Source organism: Watersipora subatra, chromosome 4 (assembly GCF_963576615.1).
Source record: "Watersipora subatra chromosome 4, tzWatSuba1.1, whole genome shotgun sequence".
NCBI lineage: Eukaryota > Metazoa > Bryozoa > Gymnolaemata > Cheilostomatida > Watersiporidae > Watersipora > Watersipora subatra.
This window is the reverse complement of record NC_088711.1, coordinates 21,531,791-21,552,575: the sequence shown is the minus strand read 5'-3', so window position 1 is coordinate 21,552,575 and position 20,785 is coordinate 21,531,791. Positions and strand designations below refer to the sequence as shown.

Here is a 20,785-nt window from a genome sequence, read left to right as displayed (position 1 = left end):
TTAAGGTATTGCTGGTAACATGTGAGTCATCAGTCTTCCCAACGTTGCATCCTTGTAGCATACATTTTTCATCAACTAGTGGCAAAAGTTTGCAAACTTCAATGGCTGTTCTACTGAATGGCTTGAACCAGTGCTAATCCCGACCACCAATGACTCGTCGTGCTGCTTTGAACCTTGGTTCCAAAATCGCTGCTTGTTCTGCGACTTCTTCAGTGGGTACATAAAACACCTCCACCCCAGCAATGCTTTCACTAGCATACTTGTACAGTTGCTCAGCACTGAGCAGTCTTTCTTTCCTTGACTTAACTAGCTGCTTGGAGTGATGGGTGGCCAGACTCTTGACTACCCCGCCAATCCCATCGCACAGACCTTTTCCATGTGAGGTGGCAAAGGAGCTCCAAGATGCTGTAAGATTGAAATCAAGCTCATGGTGACATAAGTTGGCAAAGTTCTTGTAATTCTTGTATTGGGCACCAGATCCATCACTGAAATAGTTCACATGAGTCACTTGAAGTAGATTTTCTTTGATGAATCTGATGAGCGTTCTCTGTAATGTATGTATACATTTTAGAGAGCGTTCTCTGGAATGTATGTATGTTATGGATCTCAGTGATGGATCTGGTGCCCAATACAAGAATTACAAAAAATTTGCCAACTCATGTCACCATGAGCTTGATTTCAATCTTACAGCATCTTGGAGCTTCTTTGCCCCTTCACATGGAAAAGGTCTGTGCGATAGGATTGGCGGGGTAACCAAGAGACTGGCCACCCGTCACTCCAAGCAGCTACATGCTAGTTAAGTCAGGGAAAGAAAGACTGCTCAGTGCTGAGCAACTGTACAAATATGCTAGAGAAAACATTGCTGGGGTGGAGGTCTTTTATGTATCCACTGAAGAAGTTGCAGAACAAGCAGCGATTTTGGAACCAAGGTTCAAAACAGCACAACGAGTCATTGGTTGTCGGGACTAGCACTGGTTCAAGCCATTCAGTAGAACAGCCATTGAAGTTTGCAAACTTTCACCACTGGTTGATGAAATATGTATGCTACAAGGATGCAACGTTGGGAAGACTGAAGACTCACATGTTACCAGCAATACCTTAAAACCTCAACCTGGACAATATCTGGCCTGTATATATGATGGTTGGTGGTATATGGGAATGGCAATTGGCTTTGATCAAGAGAACGATGATGTTAATGTGAGATTCATGGACAAAAGCTCAACAAACAGTTTCACATGGCCAAAGCGAGCTGACATCTGCTGGGTACCACAAGAACATGTTCTATTAGCTGTGGCGCCGCCATCTACCACCAACTCAGGAAAAACATATGCATTTGAAGCTGCAACAATGGATAACAATGAGGAATGTAAATTAAGAAAATATTTTATGGCTCATTACTATCACAATCTCAAACCACAAGCACACAGCAAACTTGAACTTGATAGGATAATAATCAGCCAAGTTAAACCTTGACAAGGGGGGATAATCTCATTTAATTGAGGCGATTTACAAAGGTGTTTGGAGGGCATTTGGAACTCAATTTTAAGCATTTTACAGTCTGAAACACAAACTTTTGATGGTTTTAATGAAATCTGCATATGTTAATTGGTGTAAAACATGAGGAAAAATATGTGACTTTGTTGACACCACAGGTTGACCTTGACCTCTACTTTTGCAGTATTTCGACAAAGACGTTCATCTTGTATGACTTCTAGACGCTGACCCGATGCATCTACAGAGAAGATGAGACTAGTTTTGGATAGCTGAGGCCTGGAGAAAATCCTAAGTATCAACAGAAACAATATCAAATTATATGTTAAGGGTGACAATTGCTTTTGAATAGTCGCTAAAATAGTATTTTTGGTCAATTTTGGTCGAGGTTATCTCCCACATTATTCATCCAAAAAATTTCAAACCTATTTGTTTGTGTAAATATGGAAATTGTGTGTGGACACAGAAAAAACCTAGACCTTTAACTTGTATATTCTTGAATTTATATGAGTCTAAAGTCAGCTACGTAGATGTGCTATGCCCTCAAACTCAGGCGACAAATGGTCAAAGTTCAAATCCTCATAGCACCTGAACCGATGACCCTAGAAGATCAAAGTTTGGGATTTGAGTGCTTCTCAACATGGGCAATAACATATTAAAAAATCATCAAAATTGGAGACTAGGAGGCTTTTAGTGACTTTTTAGTGCCAATAGTGCTTTTTAATACAGCAGCAACTTTGTTGGTTAAAACGGAACAGTGCTGTTAGGCATTGTGCTGTATTATCCGCCGCTTTTAAACCCAGTACCTAACGGAACAGTACCGTCAGGCATCGTTTTGTTTTTTCTTTCACCGCTGTAGGCGCGCTAGCCAGAGATTTCAGTCAATGCGGCCCTAGCGGTGAAAGAAAAAACCACAAAATAGCCGCAGCCTCTAAATAAGCCGCATGGCTCAAAACATCTAAAATAAAAAAAAGTAGCGGCTAATAGTCAGAAAAATACGGTATATATATTTTATAAATGCATCTCATTTATATATACATAAATATATATAATTGATATATGAAGGAGGCATATAGCTGGAGAAACTTGGAAAAGGTAATTGAACTACTACACTTAATCATTTATTTGTACTTTTTCATTTACCTGTAGAGTACTGGTGTTATAGTCATTGTTAGTTTAATTACTAGTATATATAGAGTGGTGGTGAATCATACTAATTTAAATAAGGAATTTCAATAGCTAATCATATAAGTAGTAACCATTTGGTCAGCACTAACATGAACACATTTGCATGCATGTGTTGTCATTGTAGGAGGCCAAATGAAACTAACCGGTGCAGTAGTTAGTGAACTCCTTGGTGAAACCTTCTTCACATGTGACATTCTCACACTGAAATGCCACGTTTGTTCTTTGCTCAACCTCTGCTTCCACATCTGTGCAGTTTACATTGTTGCACGGATTGTCCGCACAACCATCTGTATCATCATCACATCTCTCACCTGAAATAGTTATGAAGCCAGCATATTTTTCCATACACATGCTGAACTTTCATGCAGCAACATAGCACTATCACAACAGTGAAAAGTCGGCATAACCATTAAGACCGCTGTGCTTGTGATGCTGTTGCAACCCATATGCTATTTTGTAGAAATAGTCAAAGCTGATTGACAGTAACAATTTCCACATGTCATCTTAAGTACAGAAACGAGGGTACAAATTAAGTTACAACTATTTATTACAGGTGTGCTTAAAAGTTTCCATACTAAGAAGATTCATACTAAGAAGATTGCTGAATGATATCAAATGCCTCACTATGTTTAGTTTATTACCTTCCCAGCCTTGGTCACAGATGCACTGAACGATACGGAAAAGGACATTCACATTTCCACCAGGGGCAAGACGATTAAATTTTTGCGGAGACCCATTAACACAGTCTGGACTGATACGGAAGCCAACATTAAGTTGAGAGGAGGTAGCTTGACGGTTTTCCACCAAATCAACCTTTACAGCAAACATGCTACAAACATTAAAAGCAGGTGATAAGCATTGTTTTTTTCCAATGACAGGCAACAGGGGAAGAATGTTTGCTTCAAAAAATTTTTGCTAGATGACTAAAAAGTTGCCCAGCATAGACCATAATTGTACAAGATGCCCTCCTACTGCCACTAAATATTGATAAATAAAACTTTCGGTAACGGTGCATTTTAGGTCGGTACAACGCGCATACAACGCATGCACAACGCACATACAAGGCACTTGCAACGCACAAACATTGTGGATACAACGCCGACACAAGTAATTAACAACGCATGCGCCACAATGTGACACTGTTAACACATTAATATTATTAATAATATTAATCTGTAATAATAATAGTAGTAATAATATTATATTATTATTCAATATTCTATTTATATTTATAGTCTGTTAATAAAACAGGTCTAAAACATTACACAAAGTATTCTATTTATTTTCTATTGACCGTTGTATGTGCGTTGTGATGATAGTGTATGCGCGTTGTATCCACAATGTTTGTACATTGCAAGTGCCTTGTATGTGCGTTGCGCATGCGTTGTATGAGCGTTATACCGACCTAAGATGCCCCGTTACCAAACTTTCTATTACTTATTCACGGTGTTCATCACTCAGAGAAGTTGGACAAGATGTCGATGCAGATACTTCTATTATCCATATTTAATGTTTAGTGGCACAACTACTACCAACAACTTAAAGGTTGACTTGCAACAAAATTCACATTACAGTTATTTGATACCAAAAGATTCACCATGTCTTTCTCTGTTGTGTTGTAGGTCCAAAATATGTGGAAATGTGATTACAAGCTCTTAAAAGCTAAAAACGAACAGTTAATCGAAGCCACATGAAATCGCCGTAGTTTGGATTCTCTTTCCAAAACGGCTCAAATGTGACGTAGTTGTGGGAGATGGTTTCTGTTTACACTTTCATGCAACCTTATTCGTCGAAATATTTTCACAAATATACTTCACGCATTCAATAAAACCATGTCTATTGTTCTTACGGATCTGTTTTATCGTCATTGTAATGCTGTCACTTATAGCAGTGATATCTTATAACTTACCGTAAAAATTCGTTTAATTTTTTAACCTTAGCTCGAAGGAGTACATATCATTGTCTGATAATCATGACAAGCCTGTCGGTCACCTGCGATAATCGAAAAGTGCTGCAGAAATTATTATTACGACTTGCCGATTAGACCAAGCTGAAACAAAACTGTAAAGTAGCGAGCATCTATATTTGATACAGGGTCTTCGGTAAAACCCGAAGTGTTTGTCATAAACTAGTGCTACGATAAGTTTTATATTGAGCTTTTTATTGGCCTTTCAATTCACGTGAGAACATCGCGTGACAAGACAATAACCAAACTGTAATGACAACGTCAGAGAAATAAACGGATTCCAATCTACGGCAGCTTTTCGTTTTTGAGCTTTTAAGAGCTTGTAATCACATTTCCACATATTTGGCACCTACAACACAACAGAGTAAGACATAGTGAATCTTTTGATACCAAATAACTGTAATGTGAATTTTGTTGCAACTCAACCTTTAAGTTACAACTCACCTAAGTGTAACTGGAGTAAAATCAGTAGGACTCCAGGTCATCATCCAGGTGTTATCCATATGAACAACGTGAGCTCCCTCAGGCATACTAGTCACATTCAGTGTCACTGTACCGTTTTGACCTTCTTGGTTGCCATACGTGTACATGACTGTCACATTGTTGTTAATGCTTGCATTTATTGTTGCTGGTCCTTTCACAAATGGTGGTACATTATCTGTATAAAAAGAGATCATTTGTCAGTACTAGACTTCTTAGCCTTACTTAGCTGTTTTTCAGAACTAAAAAAGGAAATTGCTTGATAAACTGAACACCTGCTTCATAAACAAATAGTATAGTAACAAATAAATCCTTCTGCAGTCCGAAAATACTCACCACAGGTTACCTATTGCATGGCAAATATTCAGTACCAAAGGTTAAACGTGTGAACAAATTGTTATGAGACAAGAGTGTGGCTAGCACAAAGTGCAATAAAACTTTAATAGAACATTTAGCGAGGTAGTGATTACAGCATACCATACATAACTTCTGTAAATTAGCTATAGTTGTTTCAAACACCGTCTAGGCACTTAACCCCAGCTTCATTAAGTGTAAACTGAATGAAAGGAAAGGAACCGTAATAGCTACAGTAAATTTCTTTGAAACAATCTAAAAACTGCAAGAAAGTTCGATTGGTTAGATTTTTGTTTGTATATATATATATATAGTGCTTGTAATGCTCATAAAGAGTGACCAACATGAGGTATAGAGCTAAATATATAAACACATTAAAGAATAATTTGTACTTAGCCTTCAGCTACTGTCATTTTTAAGGATACGGTCTTTTCCGTCTTCCAAAGATGCAACCTGGTGAGAGGTTATTTAATATACTTTTTGAGGCTATTTTGTCACAGGTGTTGGTAATGACTGAGTGTATTTGCTAGAGCAAGTTCAGCTATTGCATGGCACTGCGACTATTTATGAATCTGTAGATGTACATGGTTCAAGATCTAAAGAGTGTTATGCAATACCCTGTTAAGTATCGAAACTTTCTTAAGCTACCAGGGGTACACACGACCTGGTGCTAAAGATGAATGCTCCCGACTGTCTTGTTCCTTCAAAACCTGTGATGCACTATAGCTTTGTAATGTATATGGGGCAAGATTCAAAGCAAAAACAATCTTGTCACATGTCATAGAAGCAGCTACACTCACTGGACATGATAGAGAAAAAGAGGATTCATAAGAAGAATTCCCATAAGTTTTACAGACACGTCTTTTTAATTCAAGAGATTGCGAATCCCAAACCAATACATTTAGAATTCGCTGATCCTGAACAAGTCTAAAAAATAAACATTGAAAGTACCAAGATGCCTCTTAGAAAAATATTGTTTTTCACATAGACAACTTTTTGTTGAATGTTCTAGAATTAGCCGTAACAAGAATCTGTATGTTTAAACACCAGAAAAGAACACAAAAATTCTTGCTCAAACAAGATTTTCATCATTATATTTATACTTATAAGAAATGATTATTTTAAAAAACACCATGTTTCTCAGATATACTACTCTTCTCCGATATCCGAGTAACAATGGGTATTTACGCTAGTGTGAACATATACCGCATGGTACTGCAGTCCGCAAACATTCTAAAGGATTAAACGCATCAATAATACAAAAACACTAGCTCGCAAACCATGGTACTGTAAAAATAAATGCAAACATCCAATCAAAATGTGATTGATATGAGGCATAAGAAGCATTATGAAAAATGATTTAACAAGAAATACTTACTTAACTCCTTTACATTAGCTATGACCGTTTGGAAGACCTGTTTAGTGCTTAAGCCGAGTTCTGTGGAGTTGGTGGCAACTGAGTCGTAGATGCAAAGTACGTCACCGTTACACGCTTCTTTTATGTCGGGATCAACTTCATCTTGGTTCAAAAAAACTGGCTTAAAGTCCTTATTTGTGTAAGAATCCGTATTAAACGCTTTGCTTCGATACCAGAAAATGGATTCCTGGTCAGTTATCCTCCCTGAAATTCAAAGTATTCTTGGTAAACTTTACCAACAGTTCTGATGTGATTGCCGCCGCAAAGTATAGAAATGTAAAAACAAAACCAGTTTATCTTAATAAAATAGTGCCACAGGTAATACAATAACTTTTAAACTTATAAATGACCTGTTGAACGCTGGAGCTATCTACTCGCTATGAGGAATAATTATATGACAACCATTATGTGTAATCTCAAAGAAGCTTGGCAGCTGGTTGTAAGGAAGGATTTTCTTCATTTCCACAACTACCTGATGAAAGAAACCACTCTATATCATATGTTTGCAAAAACATACTCCACAACTTTCTCATGGCATGATTTGGCCCATGCTCAAAACAAAATTTGGCACAAACATATCTTCAAAACTCAGTTCAAAGAATTTATACGAGACTAGAAAAAATTAATTTTTAAAAGAAGCTTCCTGCCAACTATTGAATTAGGTACACTATTCTTAACGGTAGTTGACTAGATTGCCTAACCAAGAGCTAGTTGCGAGGTTCGATCAAAATGGCATTGCAAACTGCAATGTGCAGTCTCGCAAACAGCTCAAATAGGGCCAGAGATTTTTGAGTGAGCAACCCAATCGACACAACAAATTCATCGCGTCAATTCGATTAGTATCATTGGTACGTATTACTAGGAGTTTTCTAACTGACGCTGGATTGTTTTGTTATTAAAATTTCGTTGACAACTAACAAAGCAACAAAGTAATAAGGCAACAAGTCAACAATCACTGAATTATCAAAAAAAGTCTGAGTGAGTACTCACATGTTTCTCCAAACTGTTCATGTATGACCTGCGCAGTGCACTCATCAGAAACACAGACTATGTTACCATAAGCATCGGTCATATCATTTGACTGGTCACCATCAAAGATCCCTAGTAGCCCTCTGGTAGTCCCATTGGCTGAATCGGGTGCAAGTGACTCGATATTCAGCGTAGCCAACTTTATAGAAAAGGTGAAGGAGTAGCCTGCATTATAAAATATCACAGCTGTCGTGTTGGCTTTTTAATATATCTAATAGTTAATCAAGAAATACGTTAATATAGTTTGTGACATTTTTTACAAAACGAAATTTCAGATTTTGCAAAAGAGGCAACAAGCATTTCTGATGCATCCAAAACTTCAGTAGTAAAAGAAAACATAGGTAGATCTAAAGATGGAATAGCGAGAAAACAAAAGAAAGGTGGCAGCAGGGTCAATCTAATGATCAAAAGATTACCAGAATCAAAGACAACAGTGATGGAGTCGTTGACCTTTCTGATGATGCCCCCATTGATCGGAATCACAGCACTATCCCGTGTCTTGTCAAGCGATGATGTGATAGAGTCATCATTCTTGTATATGATAAAGTCTAGAATACAAAATATACTAAGGAGAACATGCTCTTTTATCACCAATGCTTCATGATAGTTGTAATACAAGGGCCGCCTGTTACTCCGCTCAATAGATATACAATACAATGCTATGCTCTCTGTGGCACAAACGGACGTATGCTAAAAGGTTAGCACAAACCTATAACTTTAAACAATTATTTGTTGAGCTGCCTTTAGACAACTTTAGACAACTGTCTATAGAGCTGTAAGTATTAAGTATAAGTATTATTTCTATTCATTCGCATCTATGTGTAAGGCAAACTTGCTTATTTCAAAACATTATTATCTTTATAAAACAACCAAATGACATTACAACTGAAGAATATAATACAAATTTGTATGACATTTCCACTGTGCATTTTCATTGCTTATTGATTGCATACAATAGGATCTTAAATAGTTGAACAAATTTTGACAAAAGGAATTGCTACATTTTTTATAATTATAAACCTTTAATATTTTTAAAGTACTTATATCACTAAAACCTTGTTATGAGGGTCTTAGAGTTCAGAAAAAAATATAAGTTGAGGGAAATATAAGAGAGATGGTTTTAAATTCCATGCAATTTCCATGCAGTCTACCAAAGTTGAGAGCTATGATCTAAAGTGAAAGTTTTTGATATTAAGAAACAACAATACATTAACCTAAAAATCAGTTTGGTTTTCTCCTTATCATCCTAAAATCCCAAAATAAATTTAAGAGTGCGACAATTTTGTTAAAGACTAGTGGTGTGAATCAATACACTATTCGATCAACTGACTATATAAGTTACTAAAATTTTATGAAGCATTGAGTTTGGTTAATCCTTCATTGCTTCATGGCACTCAACAGATGAAACAAAACTGAAAGGTCCTACTGTCGTATAAATAATGCCCTACCATCTCGTTTGTTGTTGAGCTCAACATGAATTCTGTCACTAAGGTCATCAGGTGTCCCACTCTGCATAGCCACAGCTTGAAACTGTGTCGCTTGAATCAATTCTCCAGATTCATCTACGGTCTGCACCATCCTTGCCTGCAGCTTGAATTCTGTAGAGTTTATCATCCAAAACTCTCCAACTGGGTTGTAAGTGTAGTCAAATCCATCCAAAGTGAAGATATGGGGATCTCCAAAGCCCATGGCTACAAATTGATTGTTTGTCATAAAATAGCCCTGTTCTAGAGGGAGTGCAAGTCAAAGGCACATCGAATAACTTACATATGTTGTGATAATAAATACTTATTCTGCGGATGATGTTCAAATGGTTTCAATAAAACAAAATATAATTTAAAAGCAGTTGAAAGGAAAAAAGAAACCAAGAAATCATTTAAGGATAGCATCTAAGGCCTAGAGTTGTCTGAGACTCTGCTCCAAAAAAACTTGGGCGTGGTTCACATCAAGTTGTCATAGTGTCATTAGGTTATTCTTATCTGTGAACATGTTTTACAACTGTCTCTCCTCCATGTCAATCGGGTCCCAATCCAATGAAAAATCTTTACCTTTCTCAGCTCTTACGATACATAGTATGTATCGTCCTATCGTCGTATTATCCTCCTATAGAGATTTGGTATGTATTACATACCAAATCTCTAGGAGGATAATGTTAATACGAACTACTTCCTGTGATAAACTCATTTTACGCTGTACAGTTTATATAGTTAAAGGTAGAAATCCAGTTGTTTTGACACATTTTATTGTATAAGTGTGTATAATTTAGCTATTTATTCCTTTGTGGTGCTAATTCAATGAGCACAGTATTATAGGTGCACACAATATCTATAAACTCTTTCTCTAAAATAATTATTGTGTCTGTAGCCGCTTGAAGTAGTAAAAATAGTTAGCAAAATTTCAAGTCATCGTTGTGATACACTTTTATGCAATAGGATCAGCCAAAAAGAACAAGTTTTCTGTCATAAACTGCATCTGTTGAATATATTAGTTCATATCAACACTTCTCTCCAACATCCATCAAAATTTCCACCAATTGCTGTAAACTCTGAAGAATTTGTAAGTTCAGAGAGATCAAACTTTCCTGATTGAGCTGAGTTTTGATTGGCTCTCTAGCGAGAAAGGTGGAAGACGTGTTAACATTGAGTAGCTGAAACCTCAGCAACTCAATGAAACTCAGGCGCTAGAATAGCCCTGGTTAAAAGGCTTTTTCACACCAACTGAAACAAGTAGATCCCACAAACTACCCACTCCTTTATAGTATAAAAACAAAAGTATAAAAAGAGTGGCTTTTAATGAAATTAATCTAGAGTTATTTTTAGACAGTCGTTGTAATCTACAAACATTAAATTAATTTTGCTTTTTCACTGCATGCCTGAGCAAAAATATACTCTATAATAGAAATAAACGAAAAAACAACATGATTTTAAAGAAACTATCTAAAATCTCCCCTGAACTCACAACCACCATACACCTGATATAAACTTAGCTACAACTGGTAACCTCATTTATCAGTGCAGTAATTGTGGCCCCAAAACAAGTTACCATTGCCTATTGATGTGATAATGTTCAAGAAATCTTGATGTAGATGTAGAGGGTTAAAAATAAAGATGGTATGTTTACCGAACCGAGGTGGGAAATAGGTAAAACACGTTGGAACAGGTCGGCGCTGCCTGTAGATACCACAGTATTCTGAGTATTTGCAGCAATTGTCAAAATGCTGCTGGTCATTGCTTGCAAACAGTGCAGGCTCTAGGTCTTTAAGATGTTGAGTAGGATAACCAGCATAAGAAGGATGAGTGATCAGCTGCCATGTGAACACGTCATAGCAACACATCTACAACGAGCGAGTATATCTATAAGCTAGTTCATGCCATGGTATCAGAGGCAAACATTTTTGTTAGAGACATTAACAAATGATCAGATTAATATTGCTTATTGCTGTTGGTTAACTGAATGTAAAAACAAAGCTTTTAGATCTTACAAAAAATGCATTACTACTAATATTCATTGATGCCACCAACAATTGAATAAGAGCAAGATTTTTTAGTAAGACATCCTGGCCTTTGCATTTGCTTACATTCAGATTGTTTCTTGTTGCCACTGTGAAGGTGATATCGTCATGGTAGTCGATTGCTTTTAAAGTACCGTATAAAACATATCTTAGCATATACAGACAAGCACACATGTGCACACACACGCACACATATATGCAGACATATACACATAATTTATATACACACATTTACAGACCTAAAACTCATGTTTGCAAAGAAATATTCATGTTTTGGTGTAACAAAGCAGTAGGTTAATACTTACCTGATAAAATCCAAATGCTTTAGTCAAACTTGAGAGGCAGCCGAAAGTTGAAGTGACGAAATATCTTCTATCGATGAAGGCTAAGGCGAGATTACAAGGGCATGATTGCCACATTAAAAAAGAATACCGAAAACTGCGCACTTCTGTAGAGAGGGCCCAGTTGAAACATTTGGAAGCGAATGGATCAATTTGTTTTGAGACCTCAAATACCCATCGTCCTTCAACCTCTGCAGCAGCAATAAAATGGCTGAACACAAAAAATTTATTCAATGCGAGTAAATGCATATTTAATGCTGTCTAAACAGTCATTTTAAACGAGTGTATTTTTATGATAGATACGTTGTCTCGTATTGACAGGCTAAAAAGCATTTTCTGTATGCATATCAAGTACTGCAGTGACTAAAATCATTAACCTATGATATTTTCTAAGTTTCAATTTCAGAATTATTATAAGGACCTAACGTCAAAGGACTGCAGAAAGGCAACATTATTCAAAGACATTGCAACACTAGGTAGCGTTTGAACCAATACTTATGAGAGCACACGAGATTGCTGAAATACAGAAAAATATTATGTGAATGACAAACTCACTGGTATTGGAAGGCAATGTTGATATATAACCCATTAGACCTGTGCCAGAAAAGTCTGGAGAATAGAACCAGCTGTCAGGAAGTTTGAAGCCCATTTGCATAGTGCCGATGTTAGGGTTGAAAAAATTAGGGTTGATTTGTGTATACTCATTTCCAGGTGGATATAGAAACATGAGGAATGTCTGGAGTCCATCTGTTACTACCACTGCCTGATAAGTTACATACTGCAATAATACAAATAATAATAATTATGAGCAGGAGCACACATAGCTCAGTACAAGAGTACTAGCTGCATAAATAACAAGGAAACAAGGCATTTTGCAACATGAAAAAAGCTTAATACATAAGCTGATGTAGTTACTACATGCACTATTAACTAAACACAGCGGAAAAATATACTCACATGTTTCTGATGGATAATACTCAAAAGGCAAGGGGCCTGAAAACTACGATTAACTGCCTAACGATGAGTAGACAGTTAATTATGAGCATTTTATCAGTTATTAATATTACGATTAATTATGCAACTTATCCCCTCAATTATAACAATGTGAAAAACATATCGTGCGTGGAAAACTGTTTCAATACTATAGATACAGATACTACAACTGTTTATATTAATTAAACAATTTTAATGGTGATATATAAAAATGATAAACCTGTCAAATCAGCATTGCAAATATTTAATAACAAATGTTTGGATGTGTGTTCTAAAAATGAAATAAAGAATAAAAAAAGCCTTTAACTTAAAAAATGAAACATAAACTATTAAAAGTGATAAAGACCTGCTGTGGACTTCCCGGATAATTCCCGTACCAAAAGGATGGAAAGAACACACTTTGATGCCATGTAGCCACAAATGCATAGACAGGCATGAAATCCCGTCCTGTGAGTAGCTCTGAATCACTAAGCATAAGTTTTATGACTGACAGGACACTACGACTCTCATCTGCTTTGTCAGGATTAGTGTCTGAGAGACTGTATGAACTCCGACACAGCATTGTTCTGCAAAGTTATACTGCTTAAATTAAAAGTACATGTATATGAAACACAAAAGTGGTCACATTGTTAAGATCTGCTTACATTTACTGTCTTGTTCCATTTTACATACATGTATACTCTAATCAAACTTTGACTTACAGTTATGTCTACATGTGCATTTTGACCTTCGAATATGAGGAAATACTTGTGCAAATATTCGAGAAGATTTCCAACGGGTGACAGCTAGAATTTTCGCAAAACATTACAACTGTGTAAGTGAAGGTGCGAACGAAGGTAATAATTTAAAACAAAATGAAAAATTATAAAATAGATTACCTATAGGTCAATTTAATATGGAGTTGGAGTAAGTGTAAGTTGGAATAGGGTACATCATATATTTTTGTGACTCGCTTGACTACTAAACCCGCGCATTGCCGGGCTCATACTTTCCTTTATGTGTCTCTAAGATGAAGTAATAATGAAAGCCTTCATTCACTGATTACTATTTTATTAATTTAGTTTTTACCTATAATTCAGATTTTTGCATTTAGTTTTTTTAACAGATTTTTATATAGAATTTGCATTAATGCAATATATCGGATCATTGTTTACTGAGTTTTTAAAAATCCAAAGAAATAAGCACATTTTATGAGTATTTGCTCCCACATGTAATGAATTGGACATATGCCCCAAATAACAGAATAGATTAACTCCTTATGTTGAGGTTTGACTGTATTTGCATGTTTCCACATGAATTATTCTTATTTTATTTTATAGTATATTTTATTCTTGAAAAGAATAAAATATAGAAAAGAGCACTAGTGTTAAGTGTTGTAGTAGTTGTCTTCTCTCGTTCACATATATACGTGTATTGTATCCGCATTATCGCAGTAGGATTATATATTAGGTTATGTGGAAAAATATATTATTCACTCTTGCTTCCGGGCAGAACAACACGAGATTGTTAATGACTGAATAAGAAAATCTATCGAACGCATCTAGTCTAGTGGCCGTGCTAAACCAATCTTACTACATTAAGTTTTAGTAGCAAGTACAACAATATTATGCACGGAGACTGATTTTAAAACGTAAGTTACTTTTGAGTGATGATCCTAAACTAAAACCTGATTAAATAGTACAAGTATAACAACACAGCTGAATTTTCATAGCTCAAAACTAAAATGTTTAAAAAGTTGCACAAAAGATGCAAAAGGAGGAGATCTTATCAGTGCAAGAAAAAGCACAAGGTTCAGCGCGAATAGAATAATGCAAAAACATGTACAGGGAAAATTCAAATAGTTTTTGGTCATGTCATCACCTACCCATGAAAGCCATTCCTGAGGTCTTGTGGATACCAAAAGGGTGCTAAAATTGGAACTGTCGCGAGCTCAATATCTGTAGGTATATTTCCCAAGAATGGCCTTCCAAACGTTATTAGTCCAGTCGTTGTAGTCTAAAATGATAATATATTTTTAGTTGATAAATGTTTGTTAACCTATACTAGAATACTAAACTGATACTCTGTTAACTTTTTAGATGATCTTATTTCATTCGCCAACAAGACGATTCCTTTTCTTGGCAGTAAAAAAATATGAAAACCAAAAACTAGTGCATATTCTAATCAATTCTTTTAAAATGAAATTAGCATCACACACATAAAATAATTATAAATGAAATGAATAAAATAGAAAAAAGCAAATGCTCTATAATAATGTGTGCTTTAACAAAAGACTCATGCCTACACATATACAGAAAACGTACTTACAGGCACATGTGCCCGTATGAGCATACCCTACACACAAGCATATAAACATGGATTTACATGCATGCAAGTAAACCATGAAGGGGTTGAGCTGCATTCACTGTATTTAACAATCTATTTAACTACCTTCACGTTGATTATTACGTTAGAACCTCCATTTCGAGTGACTACAGATTAAAATCCACCATTTAAAGGTTCAACTTTCTCTCCTTCTGTTATTAATGGATAATTGATGGAGTATTGTAGTCTTCACCAATGAAAGCTAGCTTCTTCCTCCAGGGCTGCACTACTTTTTTAGAAACTGTGTCCAGACTTCCGCCAAGATTTCCCATACATTCAGTGCTCTGGGAGTTCTATTACTCGAGGCCTGTAGCCACCAGATGCCCAGACTACTTGCTCTATGATTGTCAGGTCATCGCCAGGTACTATAGCTGGGTTTCCTAGTAATCAACCTTTGAGACAGTTGGCCAACAGATGTTGCGAATCGACTATCTAGAGACTGCCACCACTGCCAGATGCTTTGGCCCAACAACCAAACAGTCTGCATCCAAGGTGAGTAGCCAACAGATACTATGGCCTAACTACTAGGGTGACTGCAATGGAGTGGACAGATGCTATGGTCAGACCACTGTTACAGATTGTCTGATCACCACCAAATACTATGGATAGATAAATGAAACTGCATGCTCCCAGTGAAAGCCTTCACCAGTTGCAAAGGCATTCTCACACTCATCTCACACTCAATCCGTAATTCCAGCCACATGAAGAGAAAAAAGAGTTTTGAGTTGAGCATATTTATATTAGAACGCAAATGAACACGTCATTCTATGCCCAATTTACTGGTTATATACATGGGAATGCCGTAAAAGAAGTTTTGAACGATAATACAATATAATATAATACACTTAATCAAGTAATAAATAATATAATAAACTAGTTATAAAATGAGATGTAAAACAAGGTAAAAATATATAATCCAAACAACTGGAATATCAGAAAATCCGTGTAAAGATACTAAACATAATTAAATAGGCATATCGCAAAAAGGAACAATATTGAACATCGGTGTTGCAACAACCGCAGTTTACCTAGCAAAAAAGACTTCTGTACAAGTGGGTGACCTTAAGAATATTAAATGGTGAGAAAGAAAAGGAAGAGTGAGCAGGTGGAAAGTGCATTGATGAACAATTACAATAAAACGGTCATATATAATATATGAAACCTCCAATATTTCTGTCAGAAGTGTGAGATTATGTATTAACTGGTGAAAGGTTAGTCAGCTAAATTCTTTACATCTATTATTTAGCAACTTGAAAACTAAAACTTAATTATTTAACTGCAGATTAAATAGCTTAATCGTGGGTTTCTTATCATGCTAAAATAGTTAATCATGATCCGCTTTGTCAAGTTATCACATGGGTTAATCATGATCTGCTTTGTCAAGTTATCACATGGGATAACCATGGTCTGCTTTGTCATGGTTCTCAGATGGGTTAACCATGGTCTGCTTTGTCATGGTTCTCAGATGGGCTAACCATGGTCTATTAAGTGATGTTATTAAAACCCTTTATAAGTCAAAACTAAAAGACCATGATGCACATTGGCTGATTATTTATCAAGTGTAAAAAAACTACCTGCTCACATTAGTAAATTTGACACAATCTCTTCTATATAAAGACTATTTTTTTGGAAAACGCTAGCAAATTCAATCTAGAATAACTGTAATAAATTTATTATAAATATGTAGTTCGACTCGATTTGTCCTTGAGATGATACATTATTAAAGTTAGTAACAAGCAAATATTGTTAGCTGTGATAAACAATGTGACAATATTGGCTACTAAACTGCACAGATGCGTATGTGGCTCCTTTTTTTCATAGCTAGTCATTGTTTAGGTATATCATTACTGATGCTGGATGTTTTGAAACACTTAAAGATGTAGTTGCGTCAAAAAAGTCAATTTAATGAAATTAGGACCCATAAAAGGCTAAAACATCGGCTACAATTTGATGCCATTTTTGTCTTTGTAGACCAACCCTGTCCAGAGATATATGCGTTTGAATGAGGCCCTCTTTTAAAAAGCTCACGTTCCAGCGGGTGCCTATTTCGTGACGTCACAAGCAAGATATCTGAAACGAAACCACGAGCGATAAATATGAGGTCGCTTCGTTAGCCAATCATGAGCGCGAAATCTTTATATAGGCCGTAATAAATGTTATCACTCATAAAACGCGTTGTCTGTGATCTCGAAGAATCTCATCGTTAGAGAATTCTCAACGTTACTGATTCAACGCGTTTCAACAATTACTAAGTTATACATAGTTTTGTATAGCGACTGCGACTCAGAGTTATTTGAGCAACTTTTAGTAAAAGATTGGAGTAGACAGCCTATGGCTGTTGACAGGCGTCAGCAGCGTTTTGCTGCAGAGGAAGACAGGATGGAGGTAAATTAACTTAGAGTCTTCTATACTTGAGTAAATATAATATTTTTATCACAGGTGTCCTTTAGCGGGGATATTGCCGAAGCCGAGACCGGGCCGTAGTCTACACACACAAAAAAACAACAAAGGTCCACGTAGTTCTGAGCAAAAACAAAAGTATCCATCCAAATATCTCACCAATCCGATGAGCAGCACACACAAAAACTAAACCAATCGATAGCGCCACCCATCATGTCAAAATATTCCAAGTTTCAAGTCATGTCTTGCACAACTCACCTTATGGTTTGTCAAAACTTGTCCCAAAGTCCTTATTAATTTGAGACTGTCTAATATCCGTTTTCGAAATGGTCGCCGCTAGCCTAGCCTAACGTTCTGATTCAACATCTTAGTAACTATCGGGGCATTGCTGAGTTATCCCGATCTTTTTGAGTCCCTCTTAAGTTTTGTTTACAATAGTGTTAACCCGATTTTGATTGGTTCTTGCATGCTTAAGAAAGATTCAAAAAGATCAGGAGCACTCAGCAATGCCCCGATAGTTACTAAGATGTTGAATCAGAACGTTAGGCTAGGCTAGCGGCAACCAATTCTAAAACGGATATTGGACAGTCTCAAATTAATAGGGACTTTGGGACAATTTTTGACAAACCATAAGGTGAGTTGTGTAAGACATGACTTGAAACTTGGAATATTTTGACATGATGGGTGGCGCTGTCGATTGGTTTAGTTTTTGTGTGTGCTGCTCATCGGATTGGTGAGATATTTGGATGGATACTTTTGTTTTTGCTCAGAACTACGTGGACCTTTGTTGTTTTTTTGTGTGTAGACTACGGCCCGGTCTCGGCTTCGGCAATATCCCCGCTAAAGGACACCTGTGATTTTTATAGTCATAAATACATTTACTAATTAATAAAATGATAATTCTTTGCTATCTCCAATCATCCTTTCATAGCTTATCTGCCGTTTTACCTAGCTTTAATATTTTTTTCGAATTTTCTTTGGTAAATTAGTGTCATGATTACCAATTATTTTCACTCGTAGGAAGTGGGTAAAATCGATTGATCATTGCAAATCTTTAATTTCCAGAACCAAAGCTTCGAATCATTGGCTTAGCTTGCTTGTGCCTTTATTAAATGTTTATTTGTTTTTAAAATTACACTCGCAATCTATTTAACTCCCAATTTGGAAACTGTCAATAGATACGCTTTAGAATGACATATCTATGAATGACATATATTTATTGCATTTTTTTACTGATTACAGAATGTTTATGTCGTCCCACCAGCCGAAGAAGCTTTGTCAGTGTGGAAACTGCCATAAAGTGGAAAGAGAGACTTGAATGCGTGCTGCATAAGCCATGATGTTTTGTTTGAGTTTGTTGCAGTAGATGAATTTGTCTTATTGTATCAGCTAATACTATCTGAGTGGCCACGACTTGATGAATATTTTTAATAAAAGTTTTATGCCGAGATGAAAATATTTTTGCTTGTAAAAACTATATAATAAAATAATATTGTTGAAGATAATGCAAAACATGATTTGCAGAATATTGTAGTGAATTGGATATGGTATATGGATGTCCGCAGAACTGGAGAAGGTGAGTTCAAATCCAGTTTGCAGCAGACTTCTCATCCTTAAAACTTTATCCCTGTCTATATTCTTTTCAAAGACGTGGCTTGCTTATTTCACTTCGGTAGTATTCGGTAAGAATACTACTAGTAAGAAACTAGTACGTAGACGGTGTAGGCAATGATATACAGCCCTGTCCCAAAGATAGGCGACAGGCATAATATGGGCGGGGCTTATAAGAGGCTGTATATCGTTAGTATAATGGGTAGCTGCTGATACAAAGACCGCGTTCTACATAGTGACTTGACAGAATTACCGTAGACCGGTAGAATTGGTAGTCGGTACCCAAATGTTTACACAACATTTGGAGATAGTGAGTAGAACAAATTTTCAATTTTCGTTATTTGAGGCCTTTGAAACATTCATAATAATGCATCTGTAGCAGGATTTAAAATTTTATTCTAGCCAACATGAGCAAATACAAAATATGATATATGCCAATAGAGCCGCGTAAGACTAGAATTTTATCGCAAATAGCCGATGTGAATACGAGAGATAGAGACAGGTTGCCTAACGCGTGACATCATTGTGGGCAAGTCTGGGCACGTTTTTGTGGCCTGAGCGTTTTTTACGGCGATCAGATTTTTTCGGTTTTAATCGTCAAATATTTTGGCAATGCGATCGCGTAACACAACAAACAACATATCAACTGATAGAGAAAAAAAAATGCTTTCTTTTAAGATCAACTTAAATTTGACGCAACTACATCTTTAATGAATTTTGCCCTTTTTACACTTTCATCAAGCACTAAATAATAAGTTATTGTTTAAATATTAAATGTAAGCAAGAATACCACTATGATCATCGCTCACCCAGAGATCAGTGTAGAAATAGTCTCCAAGCATAAGCCCATTAGGAAGTGCATCTGTCGGAATCGCGTAGTGAATAGCCTGATCAACAATGTTATCCACACAGGAATTAGGATCTAAGGATGTGTCAGGAACCAATACAATATCTGTAAGAAAAAAGAAACAGAATAAGATAAAAAATGCTTATTGAAAACAGTGATATGATAAATTTATAAGGGATTACAAAAATATTTAAAATATCAATTATGCTTGTAATACATCAGAGTACAGAAACTTGAGGATTAGGCTCTGGAGCAGCCACCATGTTTTAATTAAAGTGAAATATCGATCTAGAGGGCTGGTAGCTTTGCCGAATGGGGCTGAGACATGGAATGCCTATAGTTTGCAAAATGACAGACAGCAAGTATATGTGATGAAGCATTTACTTCACAATCAGTCGTAGGTGTTGAGAGATATTGGAGAGCGTATTGGAAAGCTTATTGGGGAAATAAGATTTTTTAATGCCTAATACTGAGGCATTAAAAAAGCAGGAATTTCATCACCTAAAATCATATTTTTATCTAAATGATTTGCTGATGGCTTAAGTATGTTGAGGAGAAATATCATGATCTCTTGCCAAAAGAACTGTTGTACATTCAGTTTAAGGAGAGAAAACACATTAAGGAGAGACATGAGTTAAGATTTAAAGGCACCATCAGAAAAAATAAGAAAATGGAGAAATGAAGTGTAACAAATGGATCATGTTGACAAGAAATAAAGCGGACTGAAAATACCTAAAACACCTAAAATGAAAACAGCCACTGTTGCACCCTGACAAAGGGCCACAATGATAGT

At 36.1% G+C, this 20,785-nt stretch overlaps 1 protein-coding gene across 1 annotated transcript; it reads right to left on the bottom strand.

Annotated features, from left to right (window-relative positions):
• Positions 1-133: 133 nt before the first annotated feature.
• On the bottom strand, positions 134-14,727 carry LOC137394037 (mucin-like protein). The gene is made up of 14 exons (XM_068080754.1): positions 14,635-14,727; positions 13,117-13,336; positions 12,333-12,555; positions 11,742-11,968; positions 11,046-11,259; positions 9,380-9,616; positions 8,342-8,473; positions 7,887-8,090; positions 6,858-7,100; positions 5,090-5,303; positions 3,321-3,508; positions 2,823-2,990; positions 1,659-1,732; positions 134-547 (listed from the first exon to the last, which is right to left on the bottom strand). Exons 2-14 carry the CDS (start codon positions 13,330-13,332, stop codon positions 134-136), a joined length of 2,754 nt encoding a protein of 917 aa, XP_067936855.1. The 5' UTR covers positions 13,333-13,336; positions 14,635-14,727.
• Between the last annotated feature and the right edge of the window lie 6,058 nt (positions 14,728-20,785).

What these genes read in the sequence shown, in the direction of transcription:
- LOC137394037 (XM_068080754.1), bottom strand. Translation starts at nt 13,332, where the DNA reads ATGCTGTGTCGGAGTTCATACAGTCTCTCAGACACTAATCCTGACAAA. An exon ending in AAGCATTTGGATTTTATCAG is followed by an intron (nt 11,260 to 11,741) that starts GTAAGTATTAAC and finishes CGCTCGTTGTAG; the next exon opens with ATGTGTTGCTATGACGTGTT. An exon ending in CTATTTCCCACCTCGGTTCG is followed by an intron (nt 9,617 to 11,045) that starts GTAAACATACCA and finishes ATCAATTTGTAG; the next exon opens with CCATGGGCTTTGGAGATCCC.